General features: G+C 34.7%; 1 protein-coding gene across 1 annotated transcript in view; it reads left to right on the forward strand.

Annotated features, from left to right (window-relative positions):
- Nucleotides 1-24,308, forward strand: part of LOC120626258 (PDZ and LIM domain protein 3-like) — a 93,561-nt gene that overhangs the window by 50,986 nt on the left and 18,267 nt on the right. Inside the window, exons 3-5 of the mRNA XM_039893692.1 lie at nucleotides 13,335-13,486; nucleotides 17,578-17,633; nucleotides 22,159-23,153. Coding sequence (XP_039749626.1) covers nucleotides 13,335-13,486; nucleotides 17,578-17,633; nucleotides 22,159-23,153 — 1,203 coding nt within the window. The remainder of the gene's footprint in view (nucleotides 1-13,334; nucleotides 13,487-17,577; nucleotides 17,634-22,158; nucleotides 23,154-24,308) is intronic.

A 24,308-nucleotide genomic window follows, 5' to 3' on the forward strand; every position in this document is an offset into this window, starting at 1 on the left:
AGAGCATCAGCGATACCTCCGCGCACACTTACGAGTACAATGTGAGTACCTAATGTGTGTCGATATTCCTCAAAGTTTCCTAAACTTAATCTTACTAACGAGTGTAGGGTTTATTAAAATATTTGACAGTAAACACTTTTACGACCCATTTTTGTTATGCTAATGGTATATATTATTTGAAAGCACTCATCCCACAGCTGGGCACAGACGACCTCTTGTTAAGGAGAGAATAATATTCAGCGATCCATCACGCTGTTCCTATGTATCAAACTTTGGTACCTACCTATAGAATACTACCAGATATAAGTGACAGCATCTTATGCCCATATTCACTAAACCTCCGAATCGCCCTAATCGGATGTCCAATAATTTTGGCGGTGTATATAGAATAAACGTTTCACCAACTTTTAGATGATCACTAATGGTGAGCGGCTGCTGTATGCCAAGGAATCTCGATTAGATTACTTATTTAGGCATTGCCCTGTTTGTTGTTAGTGAAAAAGGGCATAACAGTCTAGTGGTTAGGACTTTGGCCTCTCTTTTGGGGGACCAAGTGCAATTCCCCTGTACGTACTTCTACTTTTTAGATATATATAAATAAATATATAAATATACTACGACTTAACACGCACGGAAAGCGGTGATAGCGCATTGGGCAGCTCGACTTCCCTTTCGGGGGGCCGAGTTCGAATCCTAGCAAGCACGCACTTCTAACTTTTATGAGTTATGTGCATTTTAAGCGATTAAAATATCACTTGCTTCAACGGTGAAGGAAAACATCGTGAGGAAACCTGCATGCCTGAGAGTTCTATGTAATGTTCACAAAGGTGTGTGGAGTCCACCAATCCGCACTAGGCCAGCGTGGTGGACTACGGCCTTAACCCCTTCTCACTGTGGGAGGAGACCCGTGCTTTGTAGTGGGCCGGTAATGGGTTGATCTGATGAAACACGCATCGCTACCTAGCGCCAAATTAATATGCATTATAAGCAATTATATAATTGTTGCTATGTCAGTAAAACAACGTGAGGAAACCTTCATGCTTCAAAATTTATCTTTATGTCCTCAAAGGCTTGTGAAGTCTACCAATTTGCACTTTGCCAGCGTGGTGGACTACAGTTTTCTCATTTTGATCGAAGCAGATCCGTACCGTGTAGTGGGCCGATGATGGGTTGATAATGACAATCATGATGATTACTGTAATGACGTGCTTACCGTAGGACCAAATCAGGGTCAGACATCCTAACCTAACCTAACACTTTAACGTTTATTGAATAAGTAGTACTATTTCGTTTAGATGTTAAATTTATATTGTTAGTGATTGTATCGGTAAGAGACAATACAGTCTATTAGAAATAGTGCGCTATTCAGCAATGGGTATTGCAGTTTTATAGATCCATACTCCTAGAATTCGAAGCGGCCTCGCTAGTGCCGGAACGATAAATTGCTTGGCGATGCGGCCTCGGTGCAGGATAGTAACCGAAATTAAAATATATTGCTACTTTTATGATAGTAAACTGCGTGGTTTGTCACTAGAATAAATAGGCAATATTTACTACCTTAGCTTATAGCTTGGCAAGCTTTGGATGGATTTTTTTTTTTTTAGTTATAATGGACGTAACACTCCGATGGCTCTCGTGATGGTTACTTGGAAACCTACGCCATTATACAGAACAATACTTCGCAAGACATGCAAGAAACACGTTCTACGAAGTGGCTCCCTGTGTCCATCAATCTGACACGTAGGTGTTAAGCTTTATGTGACTGTAATTACACCGGCAACCACGCCCTTCAGTCCGGAACATAACAATGCTGTTTGGCAGCAGGGATAAGCATGGCGGTGGTAAAACGAAGGAACTTATCACCAGCTTTTGCTGTAAGATATACATAACTGTTTTAAACAATTTAGAAAATGTATTGTTTTAATTTGATGCAGCCGCTACAATATAAATTACCAAAAATATATTATGCGCTAAACTTGAAAATAAAACTTTATCTCCAACATTTGCAATGTTATTCTTTTCCTATTTTGTAACTTGTAAAATACAACTTTTGAAAAGTTTTTATTTGTAGAAGTCTCAAAAGATGCTGTAAAAGAATTCTCCTTTGAGTTCTCTTTGCGAGAATCTTTGCTTAGAATAGGTACGTGTTACCTATTGGGAGTAAAGGCAAGTCATCTCCCGCTCCTTTTTTTTACATCAAGAGGCTGCTAGAAACTAAAATTGAAATGAATATATCTTCGTTTAATTTTTATACCTTCACGTTTACTTTAAATGTTACACGAAATACGTTTTTAGATTGTTGAGTAAAAATTAAATATCTAACTTGTCGTTAGCTCTAACCTGTTAATTTCTCTCGCCTTTGTGGTAAGACTAAGAAGAATGGCATTGGTGTACACTTCTTACATGGCCAAAAAGCACTGCCTACCCCTTCATACTTTATATACACCTTCTAGGAGGGGTTTTTTTTTATTTTTCGCCGTCTACTTGCTTTCTACCTACGCCGCTGGTCAAAAATCCTGTAAACGCGCATTATGGAGGGCCCAGTAATGGAGCATGAATATACCACCATGGGTTTACTTCGCTCAGGTACAGGCCTGTGTACCCCTTCGCTTGATAACAAGGTTGATTGGAAGCTGTCAGTTCGGCTCACATAACGGAAAAATTGTTGCTTTTGCTCGGCAGCGCTGCCTTCCGAACCGAACCAGCTCGGAACGTCAATTCGCTCTGATGTGTCTCTGACGTGACTACTAGCAGTATAGTTTCGTCAGCGGCAGACACTTGCGACGTAACTGACAAATTTGAGGTTTTAAAAGTGCTCAGTAAAAAAATGTAAAAAAAAAAAATATAGTTATTTTTTCAAATTCATAATTCATTTATTTCAAGTAGGCCTAATATAAGCACTTATGAAACGTCAAGTCTGACTGTTTGTAGTGACTCTACCACCGGTTCGGAAGGCAGATTCTACCGAGAAGAAGCCGGCAAGAAACTCAGTAGTTGCAATTTTATGTCGTCTGTCATATTGTGAGGATAGCCACAAATTGTTGTCGTAGCATGTAACTACAAAAAGGCCACAACCCAGCGCCTGATTAAGCAAGCGCGGGGCCCGTAAAAAAATATTTAAAAGAGCCTTTGATATGCTATGGGTTTTTGATTGTAAAGTGGTAAAAATACAATTCAATACTCAATACGTATCTTAAATACATATAAACGTATCTTACAATACGTATTTGCTATCTATGGGTTACAATTTTGTGGGTAATTCATAGTACTAAAACAGAATCTTATTCAGTGAAATAAAATGCAGTGTAAGATTTGTTCATTTTATGTCCGTCAGCAGCTATTAACAGCGTTTGTGAGAGTAATTCATTTTCCCGCGTCTTACGTTTCCACACCCGAGACACAGCCTCAAGACAGCCTCAAGTAAGTCTTTATTTTTAAAGTGCATGAATGAGGGTGCAAAGTAGTCTTGGCTTGCTCTCTTTCCGCATCCTTGCATCTTACGTAGGTGTTATCGCAGGCTTTCAACGTTTCCCCATTTTCTTGTAATCAGGTCGCTTAATGTAGGATCGTGGTTTGTTTTTATTCGATTGCATTTTTATTTCAACTCTAAAAGCGTTTAGTATTTGTATTTGTTATAAAGGGCTGCAAATTTAATAGCATATTTGTATGTCTGTTTGTTTTTATTGCAACCGGTGATGTTAAAGTTGATAAGGGTAGAGACAAAAACTACTTGTGAAGACGTAGTCGATGTTATGGGTTCTAATCTAACATATTTTTTTAGTGCCTCGTTGTTCTAGTTGATGGCATAATCAACTTTGGATCGAGAAGTTTAAGATTCGATTTCTGAATCGGTCCAAAAGTGTAACCCAAACGAAAATAGAAAAATTTAGAGAGAGTTAGGAATACCTTACTTTCAAAGGTGCTTATAAATTAGGCCTACTTGAAATAAATGAAGTTTGATTTTTTAGAATTTTTTTCCCCGGTGAGAAAAATGTTGATTGCATAAGCCAGCCGTGCAGGGGGACAGGTAGGAATATAAAGTGCGATCTGTCCCTCTATTCTCGACGAGGGGACAGAACAAAGTAATTCTTTCTGGTCTCACGTAAACGTCGGATTTTCGTTAAAAATAACTGCAAGTTATGAAGAACTATATTGACTAAAATCGCTGACCTACAATATGGCATATTTAGATTATCGCACTGTAATATAACTGATAAAAGAACGAGTTATAAATAGGATAAATTGGGCGCGGTGCTCAAGGCGGCAGATAGGGGATCGCGTAAGCATAACACGTGCACGCGGAGTTACGAACGTGCCTGAAATGTTAATATCCTACTTTTAACTGACTAATATCGATAGAACCGCATTGGCCCCTCAATTACAATTACCTTGGTGTTCCTTGCTCTAAATATTCCAATATACAGAGTTCATGATAAAATGGGCATTGCCAATTTGGGAAAGTGACATCTTGACTCATTCAATTACATCAAGAGTTCCAAACAAATCGAGCATAATATTAATTAATTTTCTACGCATGGTTAAAGCACCATAAGTACCTGAAGCATTTATCGGTGATTTGATTGATGTTCATCATTTGAGGTCTGTCACTAAAATGATTCGCGAAACCGAAAATTGGCACTGGACATAGGCTGTCGATATTTTTTAGAATAAATAAACATAAAGGGTATGGTGCATATAATATGGAAAAATAATTTAATAAGTACTTATTTAAAAACTTTCTTTAATTTTGTTTTGGATTTTTATGCTAAATTTGCGATTTGAGTGAATTGTTTTAGTGTACCTTTACATTCATCTACTAGTCTAGCCTTTTCAGAAGATACTCAGAAAAAAATGTAATTCTCCATTTCGTGGCCAAAATTTTAATCAAACGTAGATAAGAAAACTCACTATAAATTCACCTTATAACAAAAAACTAACTTCCTGTCGTTTTTAGCGTCGGGGGTTAAAAACATTTTATGAACATCAACTTAACATAGCCATAGCTTAACCATTTCAATTTTTCGTCGTAAAGACAACATCTCCTTAGAATGCTCCGTTACGTGCCCAAAACGTGCGTTGAGAGCGTATTTTGAAGAATCCATGTGCTTATATAAAATTAACATAACGTACAGTTTTGTCAGGTTATTAGAGATTATAGAACTCTAGTGGATGCCAGCAAAATTTCTCTGTATACTATTAGATCTTATGTTGTTATTTGGTACCAAAATATATTACGGTCCTACAGGAATTCCAACAAGATATAAGCCAACACAGATTATTTCTAAATAGATTCAGATGTTGAACATAAAAAAAAACCGTTTAATAGAATTAACAGCACTCAGAAGATTACGACATGGTCGCGGTTACATACCTATCTCATGTTATCTCTTCAACCATTCGTCCAAATTATGTACCTACAGTTAAACATGACCTAACGATTTTTTTTTTTATATATAAAACTACTTTTTATTAATTAAATATAAAAGTTATACATATGCTGTCGCGGACTTTATGTAGGCATTATCAAGTTCTACAAATTTTCTGTAGAACTTAATCATATATCTCTCGCCGTTAAGGCAGCGTTCGTAAGAAAAGTTTTCTTTCGACCGTTTTTTCTCTGACTTATTTTGCAAATCCGAGTACTGCGAAAAGTTATTTCTAGTTTGTCACAAGTTATTTTTAGTTTTCAGGTTAATATTAAGCCTGTGGCAACCACAAATAATGAAAATCGGTTCAGAAAATCACGAGATTACCCCCGACAGTATCACAAACTCACAAACTTTACCTCTTTATAATAATAGTTTAGAGTACAGACGGGTATATAATTATCTCGTGGCACGAAAACTAGTGCTACTGATAACCGCTTCACTTATATTCAGACTACATTGCAGTAGGTATTTGAATTTATGCATATGTCTATACTGACTTATATTATTGAAATTTATTTTGTGGAACCTTCATGATTATCGTTTTATTGGAATAATTGATGAACCAAGATAAAAACCAGATAGCCCACCAAGTCACGGTTCGTAGGGCATGCGAGGAATACGTCCCACAAAGTGCCACCCCAACCATCAACTTGAGGCTTAGGTGTTAGGCTCATATGCCTCTTATAACATCGGTAATCATGGTCTTCAGACCAAAGCACAATAATGCTGCTTTGTAGCAGAAATAAGCATGGCCGAGCGCTGTCACAAAATGCTCTAAGATATATCACAGGAACCTCCTATGAAATGTTAAGAAATTTATCAATCTCCAATTTAATTTCGGCGGCAGCTCCTTAAACACCGGGAAAATTGTAAGAGGGAGAATGTAGGTAATAAATGTAATACAGTCTAAACGATAGCTTTTTAATGCCACAACGCAATCTGCGTTGTTCCCAGAAGAATAACGTCTGCTGTAAATCCTTGTATTCCACATTTCTGAGTAATGCGACGCTAACTTGGAGGTTGATTGCAGATTGTGGCACAACTTATACTTTTAATTAAACTAAGTAGGTACTCCTGCTGCAACATTTTGAAAACTTCCACGATAAGACTTTGTACAACTTTGTGTACAGAAATATGTTCAGTACAAAATGCGTCTTCATAAATGTTAACTTAGAATGAGTCTCGTTCTTGGTGGTTGCGGAATGTGGACTTTAAAGTTTATTCAAAATACACTCTGTAAACTTTATTCACCTACGGTAAAAGTTTTATTAATATGTGGATATGGAGTTAGCTTTAATAATATTCCTTATATGAGATATGAATAATCTTGCTTATTTTCATTGGCGCAGCGGTGAGTGCTGTGGATTAAAGTAGGTGGTACCGAGTTCGATACCCAGCTTCACGGCTGGGTATCGAAATTATGGAAATTTCTTTTTCTGGTCTGGTTCCCACCAAAGGCTCCTGCCGAGGCTAGTTACCACTCTTACGACAAAGACGTGCCGCAAAGCGATTAAGCGTTCCGGTGGACAAAGCCACACTCCAGACTAAATAAGTTACAGTTATAAGTTTTAGTATCTAAATCAAATACAAACATACAAATATACAGAGATGAATGAAATTATGACATACACGACGCGGGCAAAACTAAATCCTGAAAAAGGCTTAAAATATTCCTTACATTCGAAGTCTGTTTCAAAAGAGCCACGAATAAAAGTTAGTTATACGAGCATTCTTTAGTTCTCTCGTACGACTTTGACACTCGCAACACGGGCGGAAAACAATAGGTTTGCAAAATTTAACTTTCTTTTTAGTATTTTCTTTCTATATCCGACGTTTTTCAGCTATTACTCTTGTTTTAGGTCGAGGGTTGTATTTACTTGGTGGCTTTGTAACTGGAAATCAGTTATGTTATTATGAAGTGTTTTTTGTATGTTGACCTTTGTCAAGCTTATAGTTTAGATGAACAAAGCTAATTTATTTTAAAATTATCATCATCATCATATCAACACATTACCGGCCTTTTACAGGGCACGGGTCTCCTCCCACAATGAGAAAGGGAGGCCTTAGCCCACACGCTGGCCCAGTGCATATTAGTGGACTTAAATACGCACATAACTAAGAAAAGTTAGAGGTGCGTGCTGGAATTCGAACTCGGCCCCTCGAACGTGAAGTCGAGCTGGGCTATCACACTAGAGAGCTAGAGAGTCGCAGATTCAATTCCGAAAAGCGTGCTGGAATTCGAACTCGGCCCCTCGAACGTGAAGTCGAGCTGGGCTATCACACTAGAGAGCTAGAGAGTCGCAGATTCAATTCCGAAAATTTTAAAATTATAATAGCACCTAATTAAAGAAAAAACAGACTTAAATTACTCAAAAGTAATTAAAGTCATCCGACTTAAATTTCTCAAATGTAGAAACCTAATCAATTTATTAAAATATCTCGCAAATATCAAGTTATAGTTTCATTATTTACCCATTTTAAAAATTAGCTCTAACACCAATCATACAAATGCAAATACCATACGGCGTCTATATAGGGCATTTCTATAGACGCCAAAACGCTGGAGCCTAGTGGTTAGGTTCGGCGTTCCTATCGGGGGGACCGAGTTCAATCAATAGCACGCACCTATTTTCGGAGTTATATGTAAATAACACTTGCTTTAACGGTGAAGGAAAAAAATGCTGAAACATGCATGCACAATATCTACCAAAAAATCCTAGAGGTGTGTGAATTTTACCAATCCGAACTAGCGTCCGCACGCACCGCAAAATACTTTACATACTATTAAAAGCATAACAATATAATCTTTAGATGCCGCTGAAGTACTTTTATTTTTAAAAAGCTTCCTCGAAAATACCTACGCATACAAATATTTTCAAAACGACATCAGGATAAGAAATAATTAACGACCATTATTAGAGGCAAAGCCATATAGACAAAGCAAGGTAGCAGCTCTCTGCTATGTTAATATTACAAAATTAATTAATCTTTATGCCCAGATACTTATGCAAATATGAAATTGCTGTTAGCGGTAATCCTCGCTTGGGGCTCTACGACAGACATAGCAATAAACTTATGACTTACATTTTAACCTTGGCTAGGTACATAGTACCACTTAATCTGTATATTATATAAAACTACAGGAGTAAGGACTGGCTGTTAGGCTCATTGACTACTCACTGACTGGCTGACTGACTGACTGACTGACTGACTGACTGACTGACTGACTGACTGACTGACTGACTGACTGACTGACTGACTGACTGACTGAGAGGGGAGACGTATATAGAGTATATTTCACGCTTCTGAATGCTGGTTGGTGGTTTTTAACAATTATCGTAACATTTGATGTATATCGTTATATGTAGGTAAGGTATTAATGGTACAACGCAATTTTCTAAATCAGAGCCTCAGAATATCTTGATTGAAAACCCCAACAGTTTTTGCCCCGATCCGGGAACTTGTGATCCGTAAATGGCAAGTAGGACCAAAGAGTCGGTTATTTATTACCTACGTTATATTACAATATAAGTTCATTGGCCTATAAAAAATACATCGAGCTTCTGCACGTATACAAGGAATCATCGTGAGTTTACCTTCTACAAGATTAATATTCCAATCGGGTGCCTATCCTATACAACAATAGCTACTCCGTCCACACGCATGCATATTCGAATAATGCCCATATAATGTTTCGATGAAATTGGCTTTACCCTCGCGTGTCTCGGCTTAGTATCATCGACTTTCACGGGTTGACCGGACGATACCTAATATTTTACTATTTAGATGTTCTTTTTACAGTTTTTGTGCTGTTTTTGGGACATTCGTGGTCATCATCATTATTATTGGGATAATTGCTAGCAATTATCGTTGGTTTTATGTTTAAAGTGCTTAACGACGTAATTGTGTAGTTTATAGTGCTTTATAATGACTGCGTTTTGTGCGTGAGTTCTAAAGCTGGTCTGGAAAGGGCAGAGTGCTTTTGAAGAAAATGTTGAAGTTTTGTTCACCGGCGGCGAGGCGGCGAGAGACTAACTCGGTTTGTAAATGCATTGTTTGTGGTTTACAATTGCATACCCATACTAGAATATAATATAGGTACCTTAGACTACCTTTACTAACTATGAGTTATTACATTGTATTGATCATAATCCTTACTACATTTATAAATGCGAAATGATGTTTATTTACTTTTGTTTAGCTTTTCTACACGCCCTAACTTTAATTTGCAATAAAGGTATTTTTATTTAAATTTTTAATAATTTTTTATTATTATAATTATTTTTAAAAAAATAAAAATAAATGATATTAAATAAAATAAAGACGGTAATATATAGAAAATAAGTACTCGGAAAATCAATTAAAAAGACTGTACTAGGAGGATAGAGTACGCTACTTTTGCTCTTAGAGAAATAAACGGTTCCCACAGGATTATAGTAAACGCTGACGAAGAACGCGGTCAACAGCTAGTAAAACATAAGTGAGGGTATTTGTGCAGTCAAATAGATTAGAACAATTAAACCATCAATTTCCGTACTAGAATTATAGATTTGTTCTGGCTGTTTATTGATTTGATTTGTTTGTGTGCGTGCACTGCATCGATCTCACCGAAATCTGGCCCAGAAACTGAATTCTCATAGTGTAGATTAATGTAAACTATTTTTTATCCCGGAAAAAAACTCGGGGACCGTTCCTGCGGCATTAAAAAACCTTTGACAACGATGTCGTTACGGATTTGCAAAAAAAAAGAGTTTTTGAAAAAAACTGTTTCTTTTTGCAATCTTCTTGCAAACTGTTTTTGAAAACAACAGTTTTTGAAAAAAAAAATTGTATAGATAAAGCCAATAGCTAATAGCCTGGCGAAACATTTCTAAGGACTTTTAGCGCGAGATACTCGTATTAGACGGTTCTCGCAAGATTTTTTTTTGTCTAAATCGAATTCATGGGTGACAGCTAGCTTTATAATAAAGAGCGAAGGAACGGTTAGAGAACTTGAAATCGTTCTCTGTCTGACAATATATATAGGCTCGAGATATCCATTCACACAGATCGCGAACTTCCCTTAAGTATGTTCTATAGCGCTAAAATCTATATTATCGAAAATATGAAATTTATGAAGATCGTTAAAAGTTTCGATATCACAACTTCGGGGAACCTAATGGGTCGTCTTAAACTAAACATTTTAATTCACTTAAAATTTAGCTTATACTTAATTGGGTAAAACTTTACAATGTCTGTCATAGTTATTGGGGATTCTGCGAAAGACCATTAAAACTTTCAGTACTAACTTCAAACAGATTAAAATTACATAACGAAGATATTAACGAGATGAAATCTTAGCAATCGACTATTGTTTTTACTGTCAATAAAAAGGTGACATTAGTTTTTATGTTACCCTTTTTTAGGTAGGTACTTTGTCTGACAAAGGGTAAAGTTATTGGATTGACAACAACAAAAGATTGGTGTTGTCAATCCGACTAACTATAGGATTTATTGCTTCAATAAATTTTATTTTCAAGTTTGTACATTCCGATCTTATGTTTTTTTACTGTGACTCGGTCTGCGTAGAATTTCTTTATGTGTAAACCTAATGTTACATAGTCTTCATCTTCCTTATTGAATGAGCTATCTAGTACCAGTAGTAGTAGTAGTAGTAGTTTTTTTTTAATAGGACTGATCATTAACAGTCCACTACAGAGCAGTTTCACGGGTCTCCTATCAGAATAAGAAGGGTGTAGGCCGTAGACTTCACACGCCTTTGAGAAAGTTATGGAGACCTCTCAGGCATGCAGGTTTCTTCACGAGGTATTTCCGTTACCCTTGAAAATTGCTTACATTAAAAATAAAAAATAAAATCAAATTAGGCCCCCTGAAAGGCCGAAGCCAGTAGGCTATCACCGCAATCGGAGTACTTGTTCCAAATATACAAAGAAAAAGTTACAGTAAATTTAGCGATGCAAATTTGCAATCGGCTAAGATCTGCGGGAATAACATATGGGAGCTTTAATCACAATAAACATTGACGTTATCAACCAATGACGGTTCCGGGAACTCGCGGGGCTATACAATCTTGGCATGAAATCGCGCAAAACCATATTGAATCGCCTGACAAAAGCTTTTATTGGCAACTGTCTTTTTTAAATATTGAATGTAATAATGTTAGTTGTAGTAAAGCTTTTTGTGACAGGGCTCATTCGGGAAGAACTACCGGCATCCTTATTTCTGCCGACAAGCAGCAGTGCTGAGTTCCAATTTGAAGGGCGTGGTTGCCGGTGTAATTGGCTTAATACCTCAGGTTGATGGACTCTTGTTTTATTTATAGGCGACGGTTTTCCAGTTATAGTTAGGTAATTTGTTTGCTCGATCAATTATTACAGTAATAATTGATCGAGCGAAAATATAAAAAAAATATATAAGCAGGTGTTACATTTATGAGGTCCATGATAATATTATAAGCAATTGTGCATTATAAAATCAACATCTCCTACGGATGCATTTCGGACGATCCAGCATGACGTGCCGCCAAGCGATTTAGCTTTCCGGTACGACGTTGCTGCCCCAGTGGGCAGCAACCCTGCCAAGTTCAAGTCCAAGGATGTGGGTTCGATTCCCACAACTGGACAATATTTGTGTGATGACCATGAATGTTTTTCAGTGTCTGGGTGTATATCTATCTTAATATATATAAATTTCCTGTCACGATGTTTGTCCGCGATGGACTCTTAAACTACTTAACCGATTTTAAATTAAATTGGCACACCGTGAGCAGTCTGGTCCAACTTAAGAGATAGGTCAGCTCTTATCTTTATCTTTAATTATAGTCGAAATTTTATTTTATTGCAAATTATTTGTCTATAATTAATTGACAGTCACGTGTTATATATATATATTTACTACTATAGTCATTAAAGGCTTAGCGATACTGAATACTTTAAAAACAAAATCAAACGCAGACGAAGTCGCGGGCAACAGCTAGTATATTATAAGTATTTATGAATATTATTCATAAAAAATATTCATCAGTTATCTTAGTACCCATAACACAAGCTATGCCATCTAGCCCCAAAGTAAGCGCTACTTTGGGGCTAGATGGCGATGTGTGTATTTTCGTAGTATATTTATTTATTATTTATTAATGCATCATTGCTTACCATAAGATGAGATTGGTAACTTTTTGTGAAACGAAAAAAAAGCTATAACTCCTAGTTAATAAATACAAAAAGCCTTTTAATTTTAAATGATGGTAGGTGCTAAAATATGCTACCCGAGCTCTTTTCCGGAATTTTAATTTCCTTTTCAGAGGTAATTATTAAAGGTTGACCACTTATACATAATCTTCACGCCCTCTCATTGCGCTGGCCATTTGGAAATTGTGGTCTGAATATAATTCAGTCTTTCTCATTAAAATCTTAAAACTAACTATTTTTAGTCTCCTGCCAATGAACATTAAGCTGCGAAAACCAGGCAAATCTGCATGGTGCGATTCATAATTTCTGAAAATACAGCTTTACAGATTACTTTTTTAAATCCCCAAATCAAAAACGACGCGGTGTTGTAAGTTTGACCCGTTTGTGTACACTGACGAGTTTTTGAATAATATAAACTAGGACAAATTTCAGATCCAAGATGGCTTCTACCACAAAATGGTGGATTACATATTTTTTTACATAACTCCCTCATCATCATCATCATCATCATCATATCAACCTTTTACCGGCCTACATGATCTTCTCCTACAATGAGAAGGCGTTAAGGCCGTAGTCCACCACGTTGGCACATTGCGATTGGTGGACTCAAATCCGAATGTCTCCCATGATGATTTCCCCACGCAGTGTTAGTAATCGCCAATGAGTACATGTTTCGTAGGTTGTCAATTATATTAACGCAAGATATATTACGTTTCAGGTGAACCCTGGTCGGAAGGCGTCTTTGAGCGGGATCCGCGAGGGTGACGTCATCACATCGATCAACGGGAGGGCAACGAAGGACATGAGCAATGCTGATGCTCATGCCATGCTCAGATCTGCTGGACCAGCTCTGCGATTAGGGTTAAACGAGTAAGTAATTTACAACATCACAACCATAGGACGTCCACTGCCGGGCATAGGTCTTTAAGGGATTTCCACTCCTTTTTACAGAAGCCTTAGATCTGTGTTGTCTGTTGCCAGCCTCGTCAACCAATCGCAAGCATCTTGTGACCGCAACGTACTTGTTTTTACGAACCTTAAGTTTACTTGAGTGGACGTCTTTGTCTTTTTGTCTGTTGGAGCTATTTAGCAAATTATATGGAAAATTTGTTTCTTTTGAAATTAAATATATATCATGTATATATTCACAATATATTATTTACATAGGTTTAAAGCCAAGAATGAAACGAAAGTAACGTACTACAAATTGGGGAGGCTGTGGAGCAGTTTCAGGCGTTGTATGAAAAGTGCATTAGATATATCTTTAAAGAGTGAAGAATGTAAACAACGTTGGTACTCCGTTAATGTCAAGACTGACTGACTGACTGACAAGAAAAAGATTCTTGTTCACTATCATAGTATATAAAATGTGGGAAAAAAATCATTACGACATTTTCTCGTCTATAGTTAATTCCTAAGAAAAAAGAATTAATTTATTTATTTGACATTGATTCATTCATTTATTTGACATTTAAAAATAAAGTAGGAATTGTCAAAAATGCCTATTCACAAACTACGCAAACACATTGAGATACCACATACTTATCAAATATTTACTAGTCTCTATATGGCAGAAACTCATTCTATATAAAGAAAATATTAATTTAGATAAGAATATTACTGGAGAATTCAAGGGCACTCCTCAAATATTAGTTAAAACATAGATAATTGCAAGTCTAGCTAATAAAAAACGTGAAAAAAAATGTATTAAAAAACCGACTATAGTGTATCAAATAAAACTAAATAGCAAGAAATAAGTATTTCGATCGGTGCCAAGTAAAATTTATAAATTACTGGAAATTTCCTAGCTATTATTTAAAACGGAGTACGAAACATATGATCTATTCCCAATGAAAATTTTTTATGGAAAAAATGGTATTAAATTGGAAGTTATTGAACCAACTGTTATAATTATTACAAATATTATAATTATTGCGAAAGTGTGTTTGTTAGCTATCTATTTAGTTAGGCTCAACCATTGTATCGATCTTGGTAAAATCGTCTAGCTGCCATCTTTGAGACGAACATAGGTAGTAGGAATTTTTTCCCGAAATATTAACGGTTCCCATGGGATTTTTCTACGACTTAAAACGTAAAAAAAAAACGCGGGCAATTGCAATATTTATTTTAGAATAAAACTCAAGATTATTCATTACAGATAATTAAATACCTAAGTATTTCAACTGTATAAAATTCATACTCGAGTAGAAAGTAAAATGTAGGATAGAAATAAGCAAAATAAATATTTCATTTGAAATCGTATTGTCTACGTCGCTTTGCATCCCTTTGCCTCGGTGTTCAACGTTTTTGCACTTGACTACACTATTATGCAAATTTAGAGCGCAAAGGTTTTGTTTGCATCACTTCCGTTTACTGACTGACTGTGGATTTTCAAAATTATAATAATAGTTATAACAACGAAAGTAAGAATAGTTTTAGTAGATAGCGTTGTGATTCTGTGCTATAAATTTGTCTTATAGTAGTCGTAGGATTTTATATACGTGGCATAACGTGGAAATAGTGTGATTTGTCACGCTCTGACATTAGAAGAATGCGATAAAACACTGCAGTTATTTCACCTTATGCTTCGTTAATTTATAGAAAAGAATAAAAAAGCCCTAAAGAACTGTAAGCTAATTTTATGGTATTGTATTAGATGCAGAACATTATGCATCTAATACAATACCATACCATAATACAATAAATACCATATCAATAATATTCTCAGCCGATTTTGGCGAAATAAATGTATCAATTAATTTAATTTCCCAGAAGTAAGGAAATGTCCAGATGATGTAAACCCTCGTTACACAATTGTTGTTGCTGGATGCCTATATTATTATATTTGCTTTATAAATATAGACATTCGATTCCGATTATCTGTACCGGCCTTTCCTGTCCTGTCCTGTCCTGTTTTGTTTTATTATTTCAATTAAAAAAAAAAGAGTATTATTTTATTATAACTGGCCTGAGTTATTATTTATAATATAGGCAGAAGGCACAGTCAGGTAACGTTTTCAATTAATGGGCACAGTATTTAAATTAAATTACATAAAGATATTTTAAATGAATTTCTCATGTGTATGAATGATGCCCTAAATGTATTTTTTTTTAATTTAAATGTAGACGCTTCATGCAGGCAAAAAACAACGTAGTCTGAGCTTTGAGTTCACCATTTTGCATTCTACTGTATCGATGCTTGGAGGCCCGATTTAATCCAGTTATTCGTCCGTTTCACACGAAATTCGACGTCCGACTGTTTTAGGGATAGGAAATGATTGAAGCCGAAGCTTTAATAAAAGCCACTCAGTCGTCTATGAAGCTGCAAATGGGAAGGCCCGAATCAAATTATTGGGTCCCTCTGACGCGTTAACTGTTCTTGTTTTTTAGGTATCATTGCAGATTCAACTCCCAATGGCTGACTAACATGTTAGTATTATTTTAAAATGACAGTTGCTAGTGTACATCTTGACGCCCTAAATACATATAAGGATTATAATTCCTTTCCTTCCGGTCGTAAAATTATTGTACGCTTTAAGATAAAATAAACAATATTTATAAAAGAGGCTCTTTAAAAGTAACACCTATTACTTAATGATACCTGTTATAAATGTAAAAGTGTGTTTGTATTTTTATTTGTAAACTACGAGTATATTCGGCTTAACTGCTGCACCAATCTTACTGAAATTTTGCGTACATATATATACTTTGCTTGCAGTATTTATTACCCGTGCACGGCTTTACCGATCATGGCAAAATTTGCATAGAGGAAGGTTGCACCCTGAAGATGTACATAGGCCACTTTTAATCCCGGGAATAGTTACGTTTCCTGTGAGATTAAAGACAAAAATGCGTTGAAGTATAAAAAAATATATCTCAATCGCCACTGGCAAAAGACGAAGTGGTCGACCCATACCTACACGGTTAAATACGAATCTAAGGAACCTAAAAGATTCAGGATGATCTGAGCAGAACCCAAAGTCTACTACTTTTTGTTGTTTGACATGTTTAGAAGCATTTTAGCATTAATCCAAAAAAATAAACGAAAGAGAAATAACATTTAATAAGAATAAACAATGTTACAATAAATTAAATTTCTAAATCAAACTAAACTGGGCATGTATCGTGGATGCCTATTAAATTTGTGTAAATAGGTACCTACTATTCGTTTGATTGACGTAAGTTTTTCAAAACAAATTATTCAAGATAAAAGCAGTATCTATGTAAATAATAGGTAAAATAGATTTTATTACTCAATGATCTTAATGTTAACAAACGGAAACCTTGATAGTAATATTTTAAATTTATTTCATTAGGACTATGACGTCATTGATCGACCCCTGTGACGTAACAATTGTAACTAGTGGTCGCCCTCCGGTCTAAGTTCGACCATAATTAATTGGAATTATAAGATTGATCATTACTAGGTTTTTTTGCGAAACACTGTTAATTTACCTGTGTTTCTAACAAATTATACCTAATCCAAAAAAATATTAAAAAGAGAATATATCCGTGTTTGTGCCAAATTGGTAGTGTGTGTAATGTTTTTTTTATTGATTTAATGGGTAATTTAGAAAAATAAAAAAGGGTAAAAAGTTTTTGCATCCAGTATTAAAATATAGATAATAATTTATAGATGACGAGCATTCGGAGTCAAAATTTTTTATCATCGATTAAAATAATTCTGAAAGCCATAGTACAAGGAAAATATGAAGACGCATACCGAAATTGATTGGCTTGCACATTTGTGTAACTATTCTCACTCCTGTAAGAGATGGATCTGTACCTAGCTGTGAGATGTTAACAGCTTACTGACGATGATGATGACTAGGCTACACGACTTTAACTTGGTTAAATTAGTAATTTTTTTGGTAATAGATTATATCACTAGGCTCGCAGATTCATAAAAATGTTACTTCTTACAGAGTTTCATGTACTAATCTAAGTTTTCTTGTCGGCAGAGATAGAGAGATGTCACCGCGAAGAAGGTCTATTGGAAAAGCTGCCGAGTTGAAAAGTAAGTTTGGAAATTAATCGTCTTTGAAATGTGTTTATGAGAGAAGGATTTAAAGCTTAGCTAAGGCTTTAAGGATTATTGCCATAAGTTAGTAGTAGTAACTGAACGAAGGTATAATGTGCTCCGATAGTGCTGTGTTCTTATAAACTTAGAATTACTTTACATAATTCTTTTTTTAATTGGAAGCTCCATCTGTGGCTAGTTCGGTAACTAGGGTGGTCCCTAATGGTGAAGACGTTTTCCAAAGAAATAAAGCGTTTCGGTACGATAAATAAAACCTTTATTGGCCACAATCATCTACAATAATTTCCTAAAGAAAGAAAAAACTAGAAAATAGCAAAATTCCAAAAAAAGGTCAGAATAAAAAAAACTACAAAAACGTTAGCTAGCTAGCTTAGCTATATACGTATATTGAAGAATGATTATGAAGAGGTTACAAAAAGAATAAATAATAAATATAATAATTATAAAAAAATATACTAATCCAATACACACGTCGCCATCTAGCCCCAAAGTAAGCTTAGCTTGTGTGCTAAGATTACTGATGAATATTTTATGCATAATAAACATAAATAATTACAATATACAGATAAACTACTAGACACTGAAATACAGTCATTTTCATCATACAAACATTTTCCAGTTGTGGGAATCGAACCCACAAGCTAGGACTCAGAAAGCAGGATCACTGTCCAATGCTCCAATAAGCCGTCATCGTAAATAAGATACAATTAAGCCAAGAACTGCAGCACGTTGCCTTCATAAATTAACCCCTCAATAAAAAGCCCTTAACCACAAAGAGCGCCGACCGCGACCCCACCAGCTGTAGCGGCTTAACAAATCCATAGTAGTGATTCAACAGTGTAAATGAACTGATTGTTCGTTTTATTTAAACTTACGTAACCCTGAAAGTAAAAATAAAACAAGGGCATTTTCATACTTTAATGCATTCAAAGGCCCCGCAAGCGGAGGGTGGAAGTTTTTTTTTATAAATTTTTAATAGTGTTTTCTATATTTTTTTTTAAGAATTGTTAAGAATTAAAAAAAAAAAAGAATAAATGATAGACATACGAGTATATAAACAAGGGCCAAAAATTAGCGTTTGTTTTGACAATGACCTCGAAATCGGTTCAGTCTTTCTCTAAAGTATATTTGACTACAGTTAGAGACTAGGTTGACGGCCGATTGGCGCAGTTTGCAGCGATCCTGCTTTTTGAGCCCAAGGCCGTGGGTTCGATTCCCACTACTGGATAATGTTTGTGTGATGAGCATGAATGTTATTCAGTGTCTGGGTGTTTATAAGTCAATTTTAAGAATGTATGTATATTATTCATAAAAATATTAATCAGTTGTCTTAGTACCCATAACTCAAGCTACGCTTACTTAAGGGCTACATGGCGATGTGTGTATTGTCGTAGTATATTTAGTATTTATTATTTATATTAATGAATAGTTGTTAGTTGCGAATTTGTCCCCTTCCTTCGTTCTATAAAAATCCTGCGGGAATCGTTGGCTTTAACAAATACTTTTTTTAAACCCCCGAGAACGTTGTGCTTTTTATGAATAAAAATATCCTATGCTCTATCTGGTGCAAAAGCTGTACATTTAATTGCATGAATCAAATACCCAGAATAGATGGAAATGCGTGCCGGAAAACGATCTCGGCTCCTGCGAAATGGAAGCAAAAGCTTTACCCACTAGACAATCACCGCTTTTGCGGTAAGTGTTTTTGAATATATCGAATAATATTTATATTCCATCCAATATCTAGAGCACTCGTTCGAACCCTGACTTACACTTGTCGGTTTTATTTCACTTACAAAACACTTAGTTCCTTAAGAAAAAGATAGATAAAACCAAAGCCATTTAATAAAAAACTGATTGGACTTGCCATTAGATGCACAAGAGGGATAAACTTTATCCTTCAAACTGACTGGATACTTCATTTGCAACTAGATTAATCGAAGCCTCACTTAGTTCAACTCTGTAACATTCAACTATTATTTATCGTCTCGGTACGGTTTTGAAGGAAAAGGATTAATTTACGGCCATTACTTTTATTTCAAGTAATGCTTTTCTTTCTCTATGATATTGTAAAATAAAGAGCTATTTTAGCTTCTAATATTTTAAAAGAAAACACTGATTAGACATTTCCAGATAGGTACTTAAAGGTAGCAGGTAGATTGGGAAAATAATAAAGTTATTTATTTTTATAACATAAGTGTAATAACATAACATAAATATCTCATTTGTAGCGAGAGTAATCGTTGTTATCAAAATTCCTTACGAGCTACCTACTCATTATTAAAGGTATAGGTAACTAAAGTCTATTTTTTCTAACTTGTCTTGTAATGTAAACAATATTTTCATTGCTATTTAGTATTGTGTATGATTTAAAAGTACGAGTTCTAGTTTCGCGATTTGTACTCTTACATTCCTAAACATCGGTTTTTAAATGAGGAAAAAGTCGTAAATGTTGTGGATATTCTAAGTTTAAACAAAAGGTACCGACTGGTCCAGTTCAGAGCTTCTGTTTGCAACTTAAAATAGCTATTTCCTCCTGTTATAAATGCATTTACTTAATGCAATCACGTGCATGCGACGCGATCCGGAAACCCGCAGAACAGGAAATTCAAGACATGCGGGAAGGAAATTTTATATCCCGCGAAGGAATCTAATTTAAAATATAGTAATGCTTTGTTAATAATGTTAAAGTCTTTTAAAATTACAATGCGCACATGTAGATATAAAACGTGTAACCGAATGTGAAGGATGCATAAGTATTTTTTATAAGGAATCACCCCGTAAAAATATTAAATCAAAATAAGCATATTTATTTTTCCATACAAACGAATTCAAAACACACGAAGTGCTAACTTATGAAAACCCTATTGTAGATAAAAGACCGACGCATATCTAATAAATGTCTCATGATTTTAATTTTGAATGGTATGTTAGGGCTGTATCTGATTTCTTTCAGTAAAAACTATGGCAGTGGTGTACACAAAAACTATAAGGTTTTCGGTTTTACAGATAAGTCTCAGAGGCAGTACATAATGTACCTCTCTAACATTAAAAACATTTATAACTTACTAAGATCTAATTTATTAACATTATTAATAAATTACTTTATTTGGACTTGAACTTCTAATTTTATTTATTATCTAGCTGACCCACGCAACTTCGTCTGCACCGAATCTGTTGTTAGAGGTTTTAATATCTTTAAAAAACCTAGAAACGAATTGCAGCGTTACCTACCAGGTCCAGTTTTATTTCCAAACTATGTTATGCGCGGCCGGGCGCGGCGGCCCGCTGCATTTTTCTCGCTTTTTGCGTTTCTGTACCCGTCGCAACTTCTAAGCGATAGGTTCAATTTGAATAATTTAAAAAGGATTTGGAGGTAAATAATCAAAATTAATATTTGTAAAACTATTTGTTTGGATAAGGATTAATATCATGATAGAAAAATTATAAAAAAAGTAGTTATTGATACTTAACCATAAAGTTAGACATATAGCCTCGCGGATTTTTTTGTAGAAAATCATGATTACTTTAAACATGTAGTACATTATATTTATGTATCATCATTTTCGCGGCGTACGCCAGAAAAACTCTAAGTCGATATGACATCTTTAGAAAACATCGTTATATTTCAGCCAATTTACAGAAAACCATAGTAAAATATACAGTAAAACCATCCATCCATACTTAGATCCATCCATTTATACATCCATCCTCACAAACTTTCGCATTTATAATATCAGTAGGATGGTACACATGCATTCGATCGTTGTACCATATGCCTTGCGAATTACTAGTATCTGTTAAGAGTTTTGTCCTTTATCTCCGACAATATTTATCAGATCTTCATTAAAATTAGACAATAATTGCTTGTTAGTATACACTTTCAAATAAAAAAAATATATATATTAAAATCGGTTAAAATTTAACGGAGCTATGATGTGAAATTGATCAAAACTTTCATCCCATTTCCCGGAGGAAACAAAAACTTTTTGTTTAGCGGGATAAAAAGTAGCCTATATGTTGACCCAAAATATCAGCTATCACTGTACCAATTTGTATATAAATCCGTTCAGAAGTTTTCACGTTATGCCTGGACAGACAGACAGACAGAAAGACAAAAGTTAAATAAAAATCTGTTTTGGACTCAGTAGCAATTATAAAGCATCCCCGATCAAAATTTTCAAAATATATTAAATGTACTGAAATCTTCCAGTTACAGTTTTATTATAAGTATAGATATTAAAAATGAAGTATAATGTCTTATCGTCTGTGACTATGACAGTACGATTCATAATACGCAGTTTTAGTTGATCGTAAGCTCAGTAATTCATCAAATAAAAATCATACTGCTTAGTTTGAACGAAGAAAGAAATATTATAGAACTCTGATAAGGATATAAAATGATTATTTAAAAAAAAAGTTGAGTGTAAGTCCCTTTTACGTTTCATAAATTACCATAAACTTCCATGTTTGCATTATACATAGTTTTATTCTGTTTCAGGGCCTTCGCAACTGATATCTGAAATAAATAACGGAAGAGCAACGCCACAAGCGCCTGTTTACGCAACAATAAAACCACAACAATTGTCGCTGAACAAACTTTTGCAATCCCCGAACAAATCACTCCACTCCCCTCAGTCAAGTTTTAACTCCGTACCTCTTGTAAAATCGGTTGCATCATCAGAAGAAGTACCAAAATTTCATCCCACAAATCCGTTTTATTCAACATTACCATCGAATTATAGTACTTCCAAACTTCCTATTCCAAATGGAAAAGTTTCAAACTCTCCAGTGCATAGTAGATCCGTAAACAGATCAGATACCTATTCGGATAATAATAATGATCACGATTTAAAATTATCGTCATTTTTCTCACGAAAATTTGACTCTGGTACTAATAGCATACCGAATATGTTTGACGATTCACAAACAAAGAATTCACATATATCGCCAAAGTATTCATCAAATGATAAATATAATACAATTTCTAATAGTCAAAGTAAATCTTCAGGATTTAGAATCATTGACGATATTACAAACAATGATAGGAATCCTTTTCAGTCCTGTAGAAATACAGACTTTCACCAATTTGAACAATCCAACGATAATTTAAACAGTACATCAGCTATGGGTGGAAAATCATTGTTTTATTCGAAAAGTGATGGAGATTTTCAATCTAATGAAAAAATTACTAAAAATTCGACGATAACGGAGAAGAAAATCTGTGAAGTTGAAGAAATTAAAACAACGAAAAAAATTATTCTTAATGGATCTAATGAAAATAACCATAATCACAAAAATGGTATATTAAAATCCTCAGACGAACTTTCGAGATACAAACATAAACAAAACCGATCGCTATCACATGATTGTGTTATAAAAGAAAATCTGACTCCAACTACGATAGAAAATGACGAGTTTTATAGAAATAAAATAGAACTTGGAAGATCTAAACAAGAATATCATCGTTCATCGTCAGCGCGAGAAGAATATAATGTAGGTAAGTAATTTTGGATTTTTATTTAATTTACATTAGAATAAATCAAATAAACATTTATTAGGCACATCGAAGTAAACTTAAAAACAAAAAACCATTATAAAAACAAAAAAAAAAATATTTTTGCTTTTAGTTCCCATTAAAAGTCTAAAGCACACTGCTAGCCAATGAAACGCCCAAAAAATAGACTTAGGAAAAAAACTCGGGATCAGACCGGCCGTTGGCATTCACTACGCTGGCTGTTGGTATGGCGATATACACAAATCGCAAAATCATGCTACCCATGTAAAGTATTTAATTTGAAGCCATCAAGTTCGCAGTTTTATTGAATAAATCAAAACCATGAACCATGACACCTCTTTAAAAATCTCTAAAACTAATATTTTTTTGGATGGTTTAAAAAGTAAATGATCAAAATATATGCCCTCAAACAAATTATTTGATTTCGATAATTATTTTATTAATTAAACCATCCTTTCATGCATCTTTATCTTATCAAATGTTCATTGGAATCGTTTTACATCTATAATTGGAATCATTCAGATGCTATCAACTTTCAATTAAAAAACAATATTGTTTAATTTAGTTATTTATATCTATTTTATAGAATACTAGCTATTTCTCGTGATTTCACCCGTGCTTACTATGGGACTATGAGACATGTTACTTACTTACATAACTTTATAGACGTAAATTCAACCCAGAATTTCAAATTTTAATTATTTTCTAAAGTATGTGTCAAAGCACATCTTCGTTTTAAATCTCCTAAACAAAAATATGTTTGTAGTGCATAGTATTTTGGTACTTTCGCATCACGGTCCATTTGGTCAGCGTACACTGATAAAGCGGCTCTCTAGCATTTTTCTTTATACCTTGCTTTACAAATATCATTCTTTCACGCTGATTTTCTATTTATACGAAAATAAAATATAGTCCATGTTACTTGTTTATAATGTAACTTTCTAAAAGCAGAAGAGTTGTTTAAGTCGTTTTTGAATTTTTCACAATGTTCAAAAGTGGATATAATCTTATCTTTTTATAGTATAAGTTCTATGTTCTAACCGAAAAAGTCATGCGTGAAAAGTGATGCATATTATTTACATCCGTTTGGATCAAACACAGAATCTAGTCCATTTCTGAATTCGGTTACTTAG

Source organism: Pararge aegeria, chromosome 9 (assembly GCF_905163445.1).
Source record: "Pararge aegeria chromosome 9, ilParAegt1.1, whole genome shotgun sequence".
In the NCBI taxonomy this organism is placed as follows: domain Eukaryota; kingdom Metazoa; phylum Arthropoda; class Insecta; order Lepidoptera; family Nymphalidae; genus Pararge; species Pararge aegeria.